Source organism: Dipodomys merriami, unplaced genomic scaffold, assembly GCF_024711535.1.
Source record: "Dipodomys merriami isolate MVZ:Mamm:240054 unplaced genomic scaffold, mDipMer1.0.p SCAF_24, whole genome shotgun sequence".
NCBI classification, from domain to species: domain Eukaryota; kingdom Metazoa; phylum Chordata; class Mammalia; order Rodentia; family Heteromyidae; genus Dipodomys; species Dipodomys merriami.
The window spans coordinates 16,764,051-16,782,048 of NW_027203826.1; the positions used below are offsets into that span (position 1 = coordinate 16,764,051).

Sequence of the window (17,998 nt, forward strand, 5' to 3'; positions counted from 1 at the left end):
TCTACAGCTGTTTTATTTAAACGGGCTGCAGCTCGGGCCTCGTCCTACACTCCGACACAGCTGAGCCCAGGAGGAGAGCCCCCAGCTAAGGATTTGCAGGTCTTATATAGGCACACAATCAACCAGGTGTTTTGATTATCACCACGTGTTGCTTTGCTAGACAGAAACAAGCAACACGTGGTCACTGCCTCAAACTTTAACCTTTCAAAAATAACAAATAAATAAAAGAAGCTTCAGAGTGATTCTTAGGTAAAGGTACTATGTAAACTATGAATAGTATGAAGTTTTCTGCTTCATAATTTTGCTATACCTTTTTATTTATTTCAATTTTCTTTTTTTTAAATTTTTTTTGTGAAATACTGTACAGAGGGGTTACAATTACATAGGCAAGATAATGAGTACATTTCTTATCAAGCATTGTAGCCTCCTCCTTTGTTTCCCCTTCCCATCCCTTCCTATCCTCCCCCTGCCCCCCACCCAGTCTTCCTCCCCCTCCCACCAAAGTTGTAAAGTTTGTGTTTCCACATAACAACGTGTACATCTCATTGTTGCAATGGATCCACCTGTATCCCTATTTAAACCATTTGTTTTTTCCCTTCCCCTCCACAAATTATACAGTGAAAGCAGGGGGTTATACCATGGGGGAGGGACATAAAAAGCAATAAAGAAATAATCTTATAAATGTGTTAGGAACAATCACCTGAAAGAAAAAAAAACATTTGAATACATATCTTAGGGTTCATTTCCCTAACATCAACTTATCTGACCTTTTCTGCTTGACTCAGTCATATACTAGTTATTGCAAATAAAGGAAACCATGGGACCTAAGTTTCTTTGGGCCAGGCTTACTTCGATGACATTTTGTGGCTTTTAGTTTATAAGTTCTGCATTTATTTGGTCGAATTTATTCCTAAGTATTTTTTGATGCTATAGTCATGGATAATATCCTTAATTTTATTTTCTCAGTGTTGATTGCTAAATGTATAGCAACAAAATGGAGTTTGAGTTTTATATATTAATTGTGCATCCTGCAATCTCGATGAATTGTTACCAGTTCTAATAGTGTGTTTAAGTTCCTTTGCTTTTCTGAAGGCAAGCCATTATCCTTTGCAATTAGAGATAACATTACTTGTTCTTGTCTGATTCCTGATCTCAAGGGAAACCAGGTGCTTTCCTTACTAGTAAGTATGATATCAGTTTTGAGGGTTTTAGTAGTGCCTTTTATAGAGTTGAAGAAGTTCCCTTTTATTCCTATTTTGTTGAGTAGTTTTCATCATGAAAGGATACTGGATTTTGTTGAGTGTTTTTCCTGTACCTATTGAGTTAATTTTGGTCTTTTTGTCTATCAATGTAATGTGTTACTTTAATAGATCTTCATATGTCAAACCAAACTTACAACCATGGAGTAAAATTCCTTTGGTCAGACTGTACATAGTCCCTTATGTGTGTTGCTGGACCTATTTGCCTGTTATATCCTTGATTTTATATCAAAATAACACTGGTTTCATAGAACCAGTCAGAATATGCTCCCTCCTGCTCTGTTGTTTGAGTTTGTTAAGGATGAGTATTAATTCTTTAAATATTTGCTAGGTCTCTAGTAAAGCCTTCTGGTCCTTTATTACTATCTCAACTTCTTGTTATACACATTCTGAATTTGTTTTTGTATCCTTGTATCAGTTTGTCCATCATCTTAATTATCTAACTTTGTTCATAAAATAACCTTTTTTCTTCTGTAAGGTCAGTGGAGATGTCTTCTTTCATTTCTAAGTTTAGCAATTTCATCCTGTTCTCCTTTTTTATCAGTCTAGGTAAAAGATTTTCAATTTAGTTGATCTCAAATAACCATTTCTTTGTTTTTATTGATAGTCTTTATTGTTTTTACTGTTCTCTAGAACAGGAGTAATTTTATTTGTAGTATATTTTGTTCTATTTCCTTCATTCTAATAACTTTGACTTTAGTTGCTTTTACTAGTTTCTTGAGATGGTTTGTTAGATTTTTCATTTGAGATAATCTTTTAATATGGCCATTTGTAGCTATAATTACACTTGTAACTACGATAGTAGTTATGTGAACCATAACTTTACTATACTTGTTTTTATTTATTCAAATTATTTTCTGTATTCCTTTCTAATTTCTTTAACTCATTGAATACATAAGAGTGTATTATTTCACAGATTTTGAATGTCTCATCTTTTCTTTGTTATTGATTTTAAATTTCATTCTATTTTTCTTGGGAAATATTCTTTGTATAATTTTAATTGCTCAGTGGCTTGATTTATGGTCTTTATGTTCTAACATATTGTCTTCCTTAGAGAATGCGCCAAGTGCACTTAAAAGAATGCCTATTTTTTGATTGAATGGAGTGTTCTACAGATGTTAGGTTGTTAGGAGTAGTTGGTTTACAATGTTATTGAAATCTCCTGTTACCCTGTTGTTTTTCTCTCTAGTTGTCCTATTCATTACTAAAAGTAGGATATTAAACTCTCCCACTATTATGCTATCTTTTTGTCATCAGGACTTGAACCCAAGGCCTCATAGTTGCTCAGCTTACTCGCAATTGGTGTTTTATTACTTGAGCCATGCCTCCAGACCAGATTTTTTCTGGTTGATTGAAGATGAAGTCTCATGCACTTTTCTGTCCAGGCTGGCTTCAAACAGCAATCCTCTGGATCCCAGCCTCCTAGATGCACTATTATTCTTGAATTGTCTATGACTCCTTTAAATTCTGGTCACCTTTGCTTTATGTTTTTTGGGTTCTGTTGTTATGGGCATTATTATCATTTTATCTTCCTAATGGATTTTTATCTTTTTTTCTGTCTGTAGTATAAATTTGCTAAAGAGTTTTCTTTTGTCTGCTATTAATATAGCTCCTTTAGCTGTCTTGTGATTACAGTTTATAGAATATATCTTTCCCATCATTTTAGCTCCGTGTGTGAGTGTGCATGCCAGTACTAGGCGTGGGCTCTGTCCTTGAGCTGTTATGCTCAAGACTAGCATTCCACCACTTGAGCCACAGCTCTATTTCCAGCTTTTTGTTGGTTAACTGGAGATAAGAATCCACAGGCTTTTCTGCCCAGGCTGGCTTCAAATCATGATCCTCAAATCTCAGCTTAGGATTACAGGTGTAAACCACTGTGCCTTGCTATGGTTTGATATTTTAATTTTGCCAAGCTTCGGCATTGATTGCACTGTTTAACCTATTCACATTCACTACCTTTTCCCCAGATCCTAAAGGTCAGTCAGGTAAAAAGTTAGGGTCTTTTCAGGTCTTTCTGAAGAGGATCACATACCTAGACCTTCTAGATTTTCAGGAATATGGTTCTTTCCTTTGTTTTGACCAAACTCTCATTAGCTTTCACATTTAATGCTGCTCAGATAGCTGTAGTGTTAAACAGTGGCTACTAATGTTCATTGACATTAGAGAGGACTGTTTATAGACTCTGAAACCCAAGCAAATAAAGCCAGACACTGAGAATGGAGCTTCTCAGGGGCTTCCAATGAGCTTAAACAAGGACTGCTTCCTCAGGACTGGTGCTTTGGAGAATCCTCATCCACCTTGTTACTTCTGGTGGCTACAGCTGGTAGCAGCTGGGTTCAAGGCTTTAGCTGGGCTGGGGAGAAAGCTAAGCTTAGCACAAATGTGCACTGGGCTTAGAGATTGAGTAAGCCTTTCATTCATTTCTATAGTTCTGTATTGGGACAATGTTCACCAATGGCCTCAGTACTTTTAATACTCTACCATTCTGAAAGTGGGTTTTATTGCTTTTATTTTTAAGATGTTTTAATTTTAGATCTAAAGAAAAGGCATGCATGCACACACACACACACACACACACACACACACACACATACACACACACACACACACACACACACATACATACACACACACACACACAAGCACAACTTCAGTTTCTCTTCTCATTTCTTCTTGTCTTCAGCCCTTCCAGCATTTACTGCTCCTCTGAACTACCTTCTCATCATTAGGACAGTACTCTTTCAAAGATTTCTAGAAATCCTTGGCACTTAGAACAGAATGCCTTCACTCTGACAGACGTGGCAAACTAAAAGACACCATCTTATCTTCACAAAGCCTATAACGCTACTATCATGTTAGTCAGGAGGAACTCATAAAGAATAATGGGAGACAGAAAAGTCTTTGTAGATGTAGAGGTTCTGAGGACATGTGCAGACTCTCCCTCCCTTCTGTCATGAGGACACCTTGACCTGGAAAACTTCAGACATGCTCTCTGTCTCGCAGGGCACTCAACACAAGCCAGCTGAAGGCCTTGAACATTGAAATGCTGCCAGGCTATCGAGATCCCTACTCCTCCAGGCCTTTGACCAGGGGTGAAATTGGCTGCTTCCTTAGTCACTACTCTATCTGGAAAGAGGTAAACCATGTTTTATTTAGAGGGAAGTTTTGTAATGAAGAGAGAGCGGAGTGGGACTTCGCAGATGAATGAAGACCAGATGCCCGTGACTATTTTGAAAATAGCCTTGACAGTTTCTCCTGACTGTGTCTCCCTCAGGCTAGCAGCTAACAGACAAGGGCAGCCTTGGTGTGACTGGGGCTGAAGATGGGGTGATATTCATACCTTAGAACCCTCGCTTGTGTTAGTGCATTGCCATCATCCACAGCAAGGTCTTGTATCACCTTATGCTATCATGTTATCAGTTATTAGGTAATTTCAGGCAAGAAGTCACACAAAAGTCTTATGAATGAGTTGGAAGGAATGGATTCCTTCCACTCAAGAGAAAATTATAAAGTGCCTTGTCCAGGTAACATGAGACAGAGAAATCGACTCCATATCTTACAGATCAAAACCTTGATGGCAGTCGTATTAGAAATGGGGTTCCTGGGTAAGAGACAGCTTCCACAAGAAATGAAAAACTTCTAGGGCTGGGAAGATGGCTCAGTGATAGAGCACTTGCCTTGCATGCATGAGGCCCTGGGTTCAATTCCTCAGCACCACATAAGCAGAAAAAGCCGGAAATGGTGCTGTGGCTCAAGTGGTAGAGTGCTAGCCTTGAGCTGAAGAGCTGAAGGACAGCGCCCAGGCCCAGAGGTCAGGCCCCATGACCGGCAAAAACAAAAACAAAAACAAGAGAAATGAAAAACTTCTAAAGACCTTTGAATATCGTTTTGCATTTAATAATCCATGTTATGCTTATCTTTTATTTAAATGAAATATGAGATTGATAGATCATAAAATACAGTCCAGACAACTCTCATAAAATGAATAATACACCCATGTTAATCAACATCTGGATCAAGAAACAGGTAACCAGCACCCTAACGGTTCCCTCTCTGAGCTTCCTTCTAGTCATAAGTTTTCATGGTCTTGATCTCTAAAAGCATGAAATAATGGCTTTGCCTATTTTTGGACTTTCTTTTCTACAAATGGAACCTCAGGGCATCTGCACCCTCTGAGTATTATATTTGGAAGATTAACTTACCACCTTGCCTCACGGCAAGCATCTGTTTAGTTGTAGCTCATGCCTTCTCCCTGTTGTAAATATACCATAGTTTATCCATTGTGCTTAGACTTTTGCTAAGATATTTGCTTAGATTCCAATTATGAACCCTGCTACCATATTCTTGATTTCCCTATATTTATCTACTAAATAATATTTTGGCTATAGCCTCTGTATATCACTTTTTTAATAAAAATTTTTGAAAGTAAAAAATGGCTATTGAACTTTTCAGAGCATATCTTCCCACTGGTGACTTTTGCAGGTAATCGATCGAGAACTGGAGAAGACTCTTGTTATTGAAGATGATGTGCGTTTTGAGCATCAGTTTAAGAAGAAGCTCATGAAACTGATGGATGACATTGACCGAGCTCAGCTGGACTGGGAACTCATGTGAGTGACTAAAAAAGAGCAGGCATTTACAAGGCCCTCTGACTTATCCAGGGACAGAAAACTCCATTTCCCCAGCTGGTAGGAGATGTAGCTCAAGTTTCCTTCCACATACCCAGTTTCACACCATAAATGTGTCTAGACACAAAGGGATAAATAATCACACACACACACACACACACACACACACACACACACACACACACACACACACACACACACAATGGGCACTGGTGCTCATACCTGTAATCCTAGCTACTCAGGAGGCTGAGATCTGAGGATTGCAGTTCAAAGCCAGCCTGAGCAGGAAAGTCTGTGAGACTCTTATCTCTGATTAACCACCTGAAAACTGGGAGTGTTGCTGTGGCTCAAAGTGGTAGAGTGCCAGCCTTGAGCAAAAGGACAGGGACAGCACCCAGACCCTCAGCTCAAGTCCCACGACAGGCCAAAAAAGTATCTTTTTGGACAGACAGTGTCAATCTTTCCCTTGCTCTTGCTTTGTATTTTGTTTCATTTCCTTCCTTCTTCTTTCCTTCCTTCTTTTCTTTTCTTTCTCTCTTCCTTCTTTCCTTCTTTCCTTTCATTCTCTTTCTTTGTTTCTTGTGTCTTTCCTTCATTTCTTCCTTCCTTCCCCCCTCCTTCACTTCTCTTTTCTCTTTATCTTCCTTTCCCTCCCTTTTTCTCTTCCTCTTTCCTCTTTCCTTCTTTTGAAAACAAAATAACACTTTCCTTCTAGCTCTCTCCAAACAGGCACAGAGTTCTGAACCATTTTTTTTCACTCCCCAGCTGTGTGTCAAAGGCAATTGCGTTACATCAGAGCAGCTCCTTTGGAGCAGCTGCAGCGGCTCAGCCTTGCCTGCCCCTCCCCTCTCCGGAGGGAAAGGTCAGCAATGGACCCAGAAGGGACACTTGTTCTCTCAGAAAATCCACTGCGCAGAGCTCAAAAGAAATCTAGTAATACCTCTGTTTTCACTGTATGTTGGTATAATGTGGGGAGGGGAAGGGAAAGAACAAAATGATTAAATAGGGATACCGGTGGACCCATTGCAACAACGAGATATACAAGACGCTACGTTGTAAAACGAACTTTACAACAATTTAGGTTGGGGGGTGTAGAGTGGAGATGGGAGGGAAGAGATGGTAGAGGAAAAACAAAGAGGGAGGCAACAATGCTGGATAAGAGATGTACTCATGACCTTGCTCATGCAACTGTAACCCCTCTGTACAGTATTTTCACCAATAAAAAAACTTATTATAAAAAAAGAAACCTGGCAATAGCCCAACCAATTCCTAAGAAACTGACCTCCTAATCAGTACAACATACAAACGCGCCCCCCACCCCTGCCTGTAATTGCGGCTCTGCAGTCTGTGCTTGAGGTCTCCCAGGCATGCAGCCTGGATGCATTTTTATGCCCATGGGGCATGTGTAATCACGGAAGCCTATGCAGATAGTCTGGCTGGTATGTTTCTTAGGACAAAATAGAACAGATCAGAGAAGCAATGATGATTGTCCTACCAAGGATATGGGGTAGGGTATTCTAAATTTCATAGATTGGCCTAGTTAGCATATTCCATTTAAACTCATTATATACTCTTAAAGACTGTACAATAGAGTTTCAGTGTTTGCCATCTTTTTCTAAAATGAAGAATAAATATATATGACTTAAACTCAGAACTTAAAAGTTGATAATAATCCATAATAGGTACTCCAAATCTTTCCAGAATAAGGAAATAGTAAATGGAAAGAAGTTGTTGGAACCATCCTGGGAGAGTTCTTCAATAGAAATAGAAAGCAAGTCACATACATCGTTTTCAGTTTTTTGTTTTTTGGTTTTGTTTTTGATTTTTAATGATCACACTAAAAAGATAAAAAAAAAAACTTAGGTGAAGGTAGTCTGAATAATACACTTTAGTTAATCTAATACATCCTAATATCCTAGGATTATAAAAATTATTTTTATTTAATGGTTTTAAAATAGTAAATATTTTCATGTTTTTCAATCATTAAGGAACTGGTATCCTTTTTGGTACCAAGTCTTCAGCATCACAGAAAGAAAAATAAATGTAGTTCATTTAAAATATTTTATTTTAATGAAAAAGCCTATAAAGTCAATTCCTTAATCCTCTGAGCATATTTCAAATTCCCTTCCACTCCCTGACACTCTAAGGAAGTTCTGATCCTTAGTCTGGAAAGACAGTGGCTGAGAGGAACATGTATTTGATGTCCTCAGAAGTATCGAAAATTGGACATCCATGTGCTCTGCAGATCTGGGATGTCCTGACCACAGAGAATCCCTTGAATGTTGAAAGAGATCATTCTGGCAAAATAGTCTACTCAACTCACTCTACTCAAGCCCAAACCAAACAGGCTGCAGACAAAAGTAATGGATCACAGAGCTATGAGTAGACTTGGAAGCTAGGAATGGCAGAAGGTAAATCCTGTATGGTTGAAGTTGTTCATGGAGGAGGGAGTGGATCCGAGTTCCTTCCTCAGAAGAAAGTGGTCTTGGCAGAACTAGAAGGGTGTGAGGGAGGAAAAGAACTTTTCAGAGTTGTCTTTCACATTCCCAGAAGGAGCCCTTTGGGAATGGCCTTTCATCCTCTACTATAGACTGTGCTTCTTTCCCACAGCCTTTTCTGTCCTCTGTTTGCCACCAACATTTGCAAAGCTGTACAGAGAACATCAGTGCGGAGGCTCTGGGGATGTGAAGACTAATTCAGGATTCCCACATCTGTCCTTTTATGTCTCGCAAAACTCTGTAAACACATCTGGAAATCCCATGCTATCTTTGTGAAATGATCCAACAGATCTTCTAATCTCTTCGCATCTTAACTTCCTGGCTTGAAGACAGTCCATGGGCAGGGCTGGCTGGATGTGAACTCATGTAGATAAGCAGAGTCAGGGAAGTGACTTGTGACGGCTGTAGCTGGCGATGGGGGGCACTTTGTGGTGTGATCAGACATGGCCAGTGCAGGCTTTACAAGCTGTCTGTACACAAAGGACGTGTGTGTGCTCTTATATGTGGAAGCTAGCACTAATTTATATGTGTACAAGTAAATACACATGAGGTTGTATGCAAGTGTACGCAAATGTTTTAACTGAAATATGGTATGTGCAGAAGAGACTTCAAATGGTATAATTCCTTAGAAAAACTAAGAGCCCAACAAAATGAATAGCAGGAAACTGACATTTGAAAAGTGTGGTGGGGAGGAGGTCTGAGGGAGGGGGATAGACAGATAAAGAGAGGAAGGGGGAATGGAGTCATAGTATTCAATGCATACCTTATGAAATAAGAAAATTGAGGGGAGGAGATGGGTTGGGAGAAATGGGGTTGAACGAGGTGAGGCATTGATCAAGATGCATTGCATTTGTTGAATTGTAACTCTTTTGTACGACTACTTAAAGATAATAAAAACTATACTTTATTTAAAGCTGTCTATACAAACCAAAGCTGTGCTCCGTTCTTACTCTATTCAACAGCCTAGTATTCAAGTTGGAACTGTTCTCCTCTACCTATTTCTTTATAGTTACATTGGTAGGAAGAGGTTGCAAGTGAAAGAGCCAGAGAAAGCAGTGCCCAATGTAGTCAACCTGGTTGAAGCTGACTATTCTTACTGGACCCTGGGCTACGTCATCTCTCTGGAAGGAGCGCAGAAGCTGGTTGGAGCTAATCCCTTTGGGAAGATGCTGCCAGTGGACGAGTTTCTGCCAATCATGTACAACAAGCATCCTGTGTGAGTCTCTCTCTGCTGCTACACAGTCCACTTATAATCATGCTTCTTGAGTAGAACCCAGTATTATCTGAAGTCGTCCCAGTTTCCTAAAGGAGATGTCTATGATCATAACCAGGAGAGGTTGACTCAAATGAATAACCCCATTAATAGGCAGGGAAGATGAGGCACAGATGGTGAATGACTTGCCTAAAGCCCTTTTTAACACCCAATATGTAGGACCATCATCTACTTGGAACTATGCTTGTCTTGGCTCCTTTATTTCTATAATCTTGTACATGTGAAGGTGTAGTTTTTAAGTTTTTTCAATGAATCCAGTTCAGCTCATGTGTGTACCATTGACTAGGCAGGGGTAGCTATCTTTTCAGACCTTACAATATGGTCAGGAACACAGACTCATGACCAAATCTGAATGAAATATTGTAATTCCTGCAGTCACAGAGATGTGGGGAGAGTTCAGGAGGTTGAGGGTGACCCCAAGCCACTTATCCATGGAACAAGGCATTATGAGGCTTGAATTTCCATAGCCCTGGCTTACTGGGGACCTAGTATTGATCCAAAGGTATGGCAGGAGATGCTTTCAGCTCTCCAGTATGCTATGAACTCTTTAAGAGCAGGAATGTTCTCACATCTCTGTTTAGAGAGCAGACGAAATATACATAAATAGCCGCCCAAGCAGCGACTCCTAAACTTGTGAGTGAGGCAGACCAAGGTCTGACCTTGGCCCTGCCCTTATTCCCTGAAACAGAAGGAAAGCTAATACTTAAGAGGGACTTATTTTGCTCAACGTGATTTGTTCTAGTTCCAACCATTTCCCTACGAATGCCATTCTTACTTCTTAATCTTCTTGATTTGTCACATCGTTTTTAGATGACTCCATGTTCTTGACACCATCTATGGGAGATAGATGCCTGTGCAATCTGAGGGAAGCTAGAAGGAGGTCCCAGAAACAGAGGGAAATGGTGAAAAAATACAGCGGAGGGGCCCATCAGCTGCACTGGACATTGATGATAGGGAACTAAGCGCTCAAGGGCAGCTATGGGAGGGAGGGGGTGAGAGGGAAAGAGGGAACAGCTGACACTAAGCAAATCACCTGATTTGGAAGAAATAGTTGTATTGTCAACGTTTGTAGAGTTCATAAGCTTTATAGACCATGATAATGACAATTCACCTTGTGAAGATTATAATGTGTTTGTGACTTTAGCTAAGTATCACTTTCCCACAATACTGTGACATTTAGGTAATCACTTAATCTCAATAAAGAAATTTAAAAAAAAAAAAAAGAATGACTTACAAAGCCTAGTGTGAGGTCACCTCACATAATTGCACAGGAGCCCTGGAGGCATGGCCAGATTGTCCCCATATTTCACACTTGCAAGGAGCCAGGGTTTGTGCAAGAAGCTAGAATTCGGTTCCCAGCTGCCATATTCCTTAGCCCTTCACATCTCGCTTACCCGACAGCTGCAGTCCCGGATCTCAGACACCTTCATTTTTTAATCCAGGAATCCAGTATTATTTATAAAGTGATTGTGTTTATTTATCATCATGGTCCAACAGAAATTAATTTTCACCATTTGGAGTACAACCGGAAATTCATCCATTTCACTCTTCTAGTTAAATGCACAGAAATTTCCTGGCCTTTTTACCTATCTATTCATGTGAACCTTTAAAAAGCTTTAGGGAAACCTTTATGGAATTTGCCTAATATTCCTCACAAAGACACACAAAGAAAAAAACACGGAAGTGAATCCAGGCAGTTTCAGAGCTAAGCAACACCACAACCCTTCTATCCAGCCTCTCAGGTGCCTGTTTATTCTTGTTTTCAGAGCTGAGTACAAGGAGTATTATGAATCCAGGGACCTGAAAGCGTTCTCTGCCGAACCCTTGCTCATCTACCCCACCCACTACACAGGCCAACCTGGATATCTGAGTGATACAGAAACCTCTACCATCTGGGACAACGAGACAGTAGCTACTGACTGGGACAGAACCCATTCCTGGAAGTCCCGGAAGCAGGGTCCCATCCACAGCAATGCCAAGAACACAGAAGCCTTGCCACCACCAACTTCTCTGGACACAGCACCTTCAAGGGACGAGCTCTGAAAACCTCCTGGGAGAGGACCCACCTTGGTTCATCACTGTTCAGTTTCTCCACGGGGCTGTTCATCTGTTTGCTCCTGTTCTTTTGAGTGGTGTGGTCATCTAATCAGAGTGGTCGGATGTGATTGAGCAAAATTAATATATTTTTGACAGTGGAGGCAAATTGGGAAATTAGCCCCAAATCTCACAATAGCCAACAGATGGGTATTATGGGAACCATTAAGTTAAACTTTAGTCCAATCACCCAGTTCTTCTACTAACTAGCCCTGATACAGGAAGCAACATGATTCAGTCTTGCATGAGATGGGGTCACCACGCCATCACATTGGTACCTTGGTCATCATAGCACCCAAGACAACTGGACCACACTTCTTGGTCTTAATGGTCCTTTTTCCATGACAGATGTGACCTTTTATAACTCTAAGCCAACTAGATTGCATTTATTGTCCAGTTGGCTTGTTGTATATGACCTTGAAAATCTGTGTACAAGTTCTTCTTTTTATCTTTTAAATAAGTTAAAAAGTGGATTTTTTAAATTCTTTATTTTTAAATTTATAACTTCCTGTCCATTAAGGATGGGTAACTGGCTGTGGTTGAGACTTAGCCTTTGCCAATCATGGGCAGCTGGAGCTCGTCTAAGAAGCATCCAGTGTGCCATGCAGATAGAATTTTGGTAGCTATGTGAGGCCTTATGTAGATACTTGAGAGAAAAAGAACTCAACCTTTGGCCTTGTGTCTTGTGGCCACTTGATTCAGGATGGGGTATTTATAAAGATAAGTGTAATATATCCAGGGCCCGGGGGGAGAGGTGTGCCCGGCCTAGTACAGCACCTCCTGCTCACTTTTCCCACCCCTTAGCCTGGGGATGAGCAGCAAGTGTGAGTTTTCTGAGTCAAAAGACAGAGCACATTTTCAGGCTAGCAACTGTGTGTGCCTGGGTTTTTCATTATATTTTGAATTATTTATTTTACAAAGTGTGAGGGAAAACATTGTCTGCTCGCTGAGGTAGAGAAACAGATGTGGCTAGTTTTCATGGCACCCCGGGGAGTGTCCCTCTAGCCACCTTGGTGCAATGACCCAAGTTTCCTGAATGTCCCAGCTTGTCTTTTGCAGGGAAGCCTGTTGCTTAAGGATTCTAGCCATTTGGAAGCAAAGTAGTCTCCACTTTAAGGGAAAACAATGGACTGGACAACAGATCTAGACCAACAACCAGGAAAGTTCTTAGAGCCCAAATCCTGGGTTGGCACCTTGTCTCAAATGGTATCCCCTGCCAGGTGCTGGTGGCTCATGCCTGTAATTCTAGCTACTCAGGAGGCTGAGATCTGAGGACCAGGGTTCAAAGCCAGTCCAAGCAGGAAAATCCATGAGATATTTTTATCTCTAATTAACCACCAGAAAACTGGAAGTGGTGCTGTGGCTCAAAGTGGTAGAGTGATAGCCTTGAGCAAACAAGAGCTCAGGGATAGCACCCAGGCCCAAAGTTCAAGCCCCACGACTGCCAGAAAGAAAAAAGAAAAAGGTATCCCCTGAAGCCAGATGTGGTGGCTCATACCTATAATCTTAGCCACTTGGAGGAAGAGGGAGGGTAGAGATCAGGAAGCTAGTGACTGGAGGCCAACCTTGATAAAAAGTTAGTGAGACTCTTCTATCTTAACCAATAAAAGCTGGGCATGGGGGTACATGCTTGTCAGCCAAGCTAGGCAGGAAGCACTAAGTAGGATTCTGATCCAGGCCAGCCTTGCCCAAACTGTAAGACTATACCTGGGACAAAAGAATAACTAAACTAAAAAGGGCTTTGGAGAGTGACTCAATGGTAGAGGACCTCCCTACCACGTGTAAACCTCTGATTTCAAACCCAAGTACTGCCAAAGGAAAACAAAACAACAAAACAAGAAATGTTTCCGGAAATTCCTGTCTGCTTTCTTTGTAGATTAATTTGGTGTAAAATGGAGAGTTGCACTAACTTAACAAACTGTCCAACGTCACAATGGAGCATCTTAGGATGCCTGGTGATGGCCCACCTCAGCTGTCACCTTCCTTCCTGATTAGTGGTTGATCTTCTCCACTGACCAATCAGCCAGTGAGGAAAGAGGTCTTGTCAAACTCCAGTTTTTACTGGCAGGACATAGCTATTGGAATATTAACTCCTCTTATCTAGAGAATCTTCTACAGAATCAGGAAAAGCCTCCGAGGAGCCCATATCAAATCCTTAGGTCACCACTAAGGTTTCCTTAAGTGTTTGCAAATTGAGTGTGTGCAAGTGTGTCTGGCCTTAATGATCTTTTTTAATGGGTGGGAGATGGCTGGGTGTTGGGAGTGAAAGAAGATTGACTTGATTTTTTTTGTGTTGTTTTGTTTCATAAAGAACTTCACTTGTCAGCTGGTCTGATGGGTTTTTAAAGTCTCCTTTCTGAAAAGACATTGGATTTAAATTCTAGAGTTGTAGACTAGGACTGTTCTACTGTGAATAAACTTCTGGCTCTGCTTGTCCAGCCTTTGTTCCTCCTTGCTCAGGGCTGATCTCCCCCGTCTGGATTCCTCACACACGTGACCATGGCGAGGTGGGTGCTACTGTGAGTGCGTTGAGCTCCTGAAGTGTGTTCCGGATCCTGCACACACAGGCCATGCGTCGAGGCACTAGAGTGTGCTGCAGGAACATGAGGAAGAGAAAGGGTTGACATGTCTGCACCCTACTCCGTCCGTCTTATAGTGCAGTCTCAGGGCAGAGAAGTGACAAAACTACTTGTCTGATGGAGCTTGGGGGGGGGGGGGACATTTAGAACTGAGGATTGCTCATTGGTTACTTGACATACTGGTCAAAATGGCTAGAGAAGCTGGGCCTTCCAGATTTGCAGTAGACCAAGAGTGTAAGAGGCCAGAGAGGACCCTCGCTGCTGTGAGATTCCCAGGGCAAATGAGACAGGACACACCTACCTTACCCAGATGGTGGGGTGTGCTGTGCAGCGGTAGGTACACAGTATGTACACAGTGTGTACAGCCAGAAAGGATTCCGAGATACAGAAAGAAGTCTTAAGGTAGCTGCCCATCCTGTACTTTGTGCTAACAGGTAAGTCTATCACAAAAGATAACTGAGATGCTTGTCCATGTTTAGGAGCAAAAACAAAGACAAAATAAAAAAGATAATTCATGTTAGCCTCAACAATTGCTTCTCCAATATCTCAAAAACCACACGTAAGCATTGTCTTGCTTCAATTCTTGTGCTGGGCACTGACTGCATAGGATGAAGTTAGGTCTCTACCTCTGCAGGCTCCACTGTCCACTCCAAGGGAGGATTCATGTGCCACGTGGCTGAGGATAGCTGTAGCTCAGAGACTGGATTAAATAGACCATAGGACCCCAGAGAACTAGTTCTGCCAGGGGTGTGCTAGGGCCTCTGTTCAGGAGAGGGGAGATTGCACTGGTTTTGGAGTTTGCATGCAAGTTGGGAAGGAGGAGGAGAGCCTGGCGATGTGGGTGGGAATGCTGGGCAGGCGTAGAAAATGTAGAACTGGCAGTGGAGAGGAATTGAAGTGAGTGCTGAATAATTTACTGATAGATACATTGAATGGGATTGCAAGGCATGTGGTAGATGGATCAATAAAACTCATTGCTGGGCAGGGGGCTAATTTCCTTTCTGTTCTGTGAATTGACCTATAAAAGCCTAGGTGTTTTGTTTTTGTATTTAGCTTCTTCCCATCCCTATATGAATAACTGAGAAGAGCTTGCTTGGGTTGTTGCTTCTTCCACACCCAAAGCCACTCCCAACCCAAAGCCATTTCCCATCTGCTGGGAAGGGGTGGAAACAATGAAGAATTGTTTCTGGGAAGTGGCTAGCTTTTTAATTTACTGAATTTATTATGTCCCTCTGGATAGTTTCTTCAGCTTGGCCTCCTCTGGGTTGGGGATTTTAATAAAATTGTCAGGCCTGCACGATTTCGGGAGCCTGTGGAGCACCTGCTTCACAGGCCCCATGGATCCAGACATGGTTCCTTTTCCATTCTAGAGGTGGCTTGGCTCTTCTTCCTGCATGAGCTTGAGGGCACCGTCCTCCCTCTCCATTCTGCAGAGAAGTTTAGAAAATCATCAATAACAAAAATGGTCTCTTTGCAAAGGAGGTAGGAGTTTGAAGCTCACCCCCAGACAGGGTTGAGTCACCCACGAGTTGATGGTGGGATCTGAAAGGTGTGCATTTTAAAAAGTGAGCACGGGGCCAGCACTGGTGGCTCTCAGCTGTAAATCTTAACGAATTCAGGAAGATGGGATCCAGGATAACAGGAAAGATTCTATTGCCTTCAATATTATTTTCAGAGCACAGGAAAGGGAAGTATGAGTGGAGAGAAAGGGACTTGGGTGGCACAAGGTCTTCGAGAATAGGAGGGAGAATGAGAAGGGTCAGCTTCCAGCACAACACAGAGAACGATGCCCTGCGGCCCACAGAAAATTGAGAAATACAAGGACCAGACAGGAGCAAGAAATGCAGTCCATCGCCAGAGGTCTGTGCACAGGCCGGAGGGAACCAAGGAGGAACACAGAGGCAAAAAAAAAAGAGGCTTAAAACTGAAGTAGTGCCAGCCTTGTCCTTAACGTGATATTGTATCATTTTTGAGCCTGCAACAGTGAAAGACCCCGAGGTACTGAAATGGAATAGGGGTTACCCATGAGCACCAGGACATGTGTAATACAACAAGCCACGGCCAGGTGTCAGAGCTGTCTCCGGACAGAGCCTTCAGAGCTGAGAGCCCCCTGCAGGAAAGGTGTGGAATGACACCGAAGAAGGAGGCCCCAGGCTCCTGGCCTCTGTGGAGAGAAATCGTCCCTCCCTCACTGCAGAGAACATCCAGGTCCCTGATAGGAATCACTACCAGCTGTGTGCTGACATGCTTGGCCAGCTCCGAGAAGGATATTTCATCCCAAGGGCTCAGCCAGCAATCCCCCCCTTCCACCCCCCTGCAACCCCAGCCGGTCCTCACTGCACAGACTGCAGACCTGGGGCTCAGGCCTCTCTCTGAGCCTCTTTGGACCATAGCTGTGGAACACGCTGTAGGAGCTCTGGACAGGCGCCAACGCTATGAGTCAGTCTTTCCTCAAGGCAGCAACAGGCTTAGACTTTCCCAGGGAGCTGTTGCACACATGAAGCCCCACCTCTAAGAGTTCCACATCTGGATCCCTGGCTGCTCACCCGAGCAGGGAAGTGGAGGACTTGAAGACAAGGCTTCCCTCCAGCCAGAAGGAGCATTAGCAGCTGCAGCTAGGCAAAGAGCTCAGCAGTGCTGTGAAGCTGCCCTGCCTCCTTCATTGATTGCTGGCTAAGAGCTAATCCCAGTCTCTCTTCATTCTCCCTCTCTGTATCTGTCTCTCTGTCTCTGTCTCTGTTTCTGTCTCTGTCTTTGTTTCTGTGTGTCTGTGTCTCTCTGTCTCTGTCTCTCTTATCTCTCTCTGTCCCCCCTCCTCTCAGTCTTTCACATAACCCCCCCACACACACACACCAGAGCATAACATATAATATACAGGAGCTTGTAGCTTCCATCACCAACATCTCAGGTACTGATTTTTCAGCTAATCACACTGCAGATTCTCAGATAACATTACGGAGGACTTGCCTGCTGGGTATTGCATAAATGAGGCTCAGAAATGGATGTCTGGTAGAGGTGGTGAAGCTAATAGTCTCAGCAGATTTTTCCCATTTCAAAACTGCACTTTGATTTATTTTTTTAATGGTAGTAGCAGTTCAGACATTTGAAATCATTCGCTGCTGCTCTCTTTCTTGATTTATTTTTTAATGGCAGCAATGGTTCAGAAATTTGAAATCATTCTTTTTTTCTTGTTTGATGTATTGTCACCCATTTTTTATACATGTATAAGAAACTGGACCTATAGCCTGTGAGCTCCTGAGTGATCCTGGCACTGGCTCTCTTGAATGGAACCCTCCTCCTCTGGGGACTTCACAGGTACTTCTCTGAGGTGCACCTGCACCTGTGGCTTGACTGAATCAGTGGATCCAAAATAGATCCAAATCTCAGCTGAGGAGCCATCTCTGACATGCAAATAGTGCTCATGATAAGAGGCCACAGCAGAATGCTCCCTGGAGACTTTAAGATAAACAACCAAATGCCCAGCCTATATGAGTTCATAGGAATGAAGAATGGAGAATTGGGGACATAGCCAATAGCTATCCTGGAATTTTCTCCAGCTCTACAAAGGTGTGTGTGTGTGTGTGTGTGTGTGTGTGTGTGTGTGTGTGTGTGTGTGTGTGTGTGTGTGTGTGTGTGTGTGTGTGTGTGTGTGTGTGTGTGTGTGTGT

At 42.3% G+C, this 17,998-nt stretch overlaps 1 protein-coding gene across 1 annotated transcript in view; it reads left to right on the top strand.

The window, feature by feature from the left end:
- The window catches only part of Colgalt2 (collagen beta(1-O)galactosyltransferase 2), a 101,836-nt gene extending 87,664 nt beyond the window's left edge, over positions 1 to 14,172 (top strand). Inside the window, exons 9-12 of the mRNA XM_070034275.1 lie at positions 4,263 to 4,395; positions 5,742 to 5,869; positions 9,395 to 9,601; positions 11,425 to 14,172. Coding sequence (XP_069890376.1) covers positions 4,263 to 4,395; positions 5,742 to 5,869; positions 9,395 to 9,601; positions 11,425 to 11,701 — 745 coding nt within the window. The 3' untranslated portion in view covers positions 11,702 to 14,172. The remainder of the gene's footprint in view (positions 1 to 4,262; positions 4,396 to 5,741; positions 5,870 to 9,394; positions 9,602 to 11,424) is intronic.
- Positions 14,173 to 17,998: the final 3,826 nt, after the last annotated feature.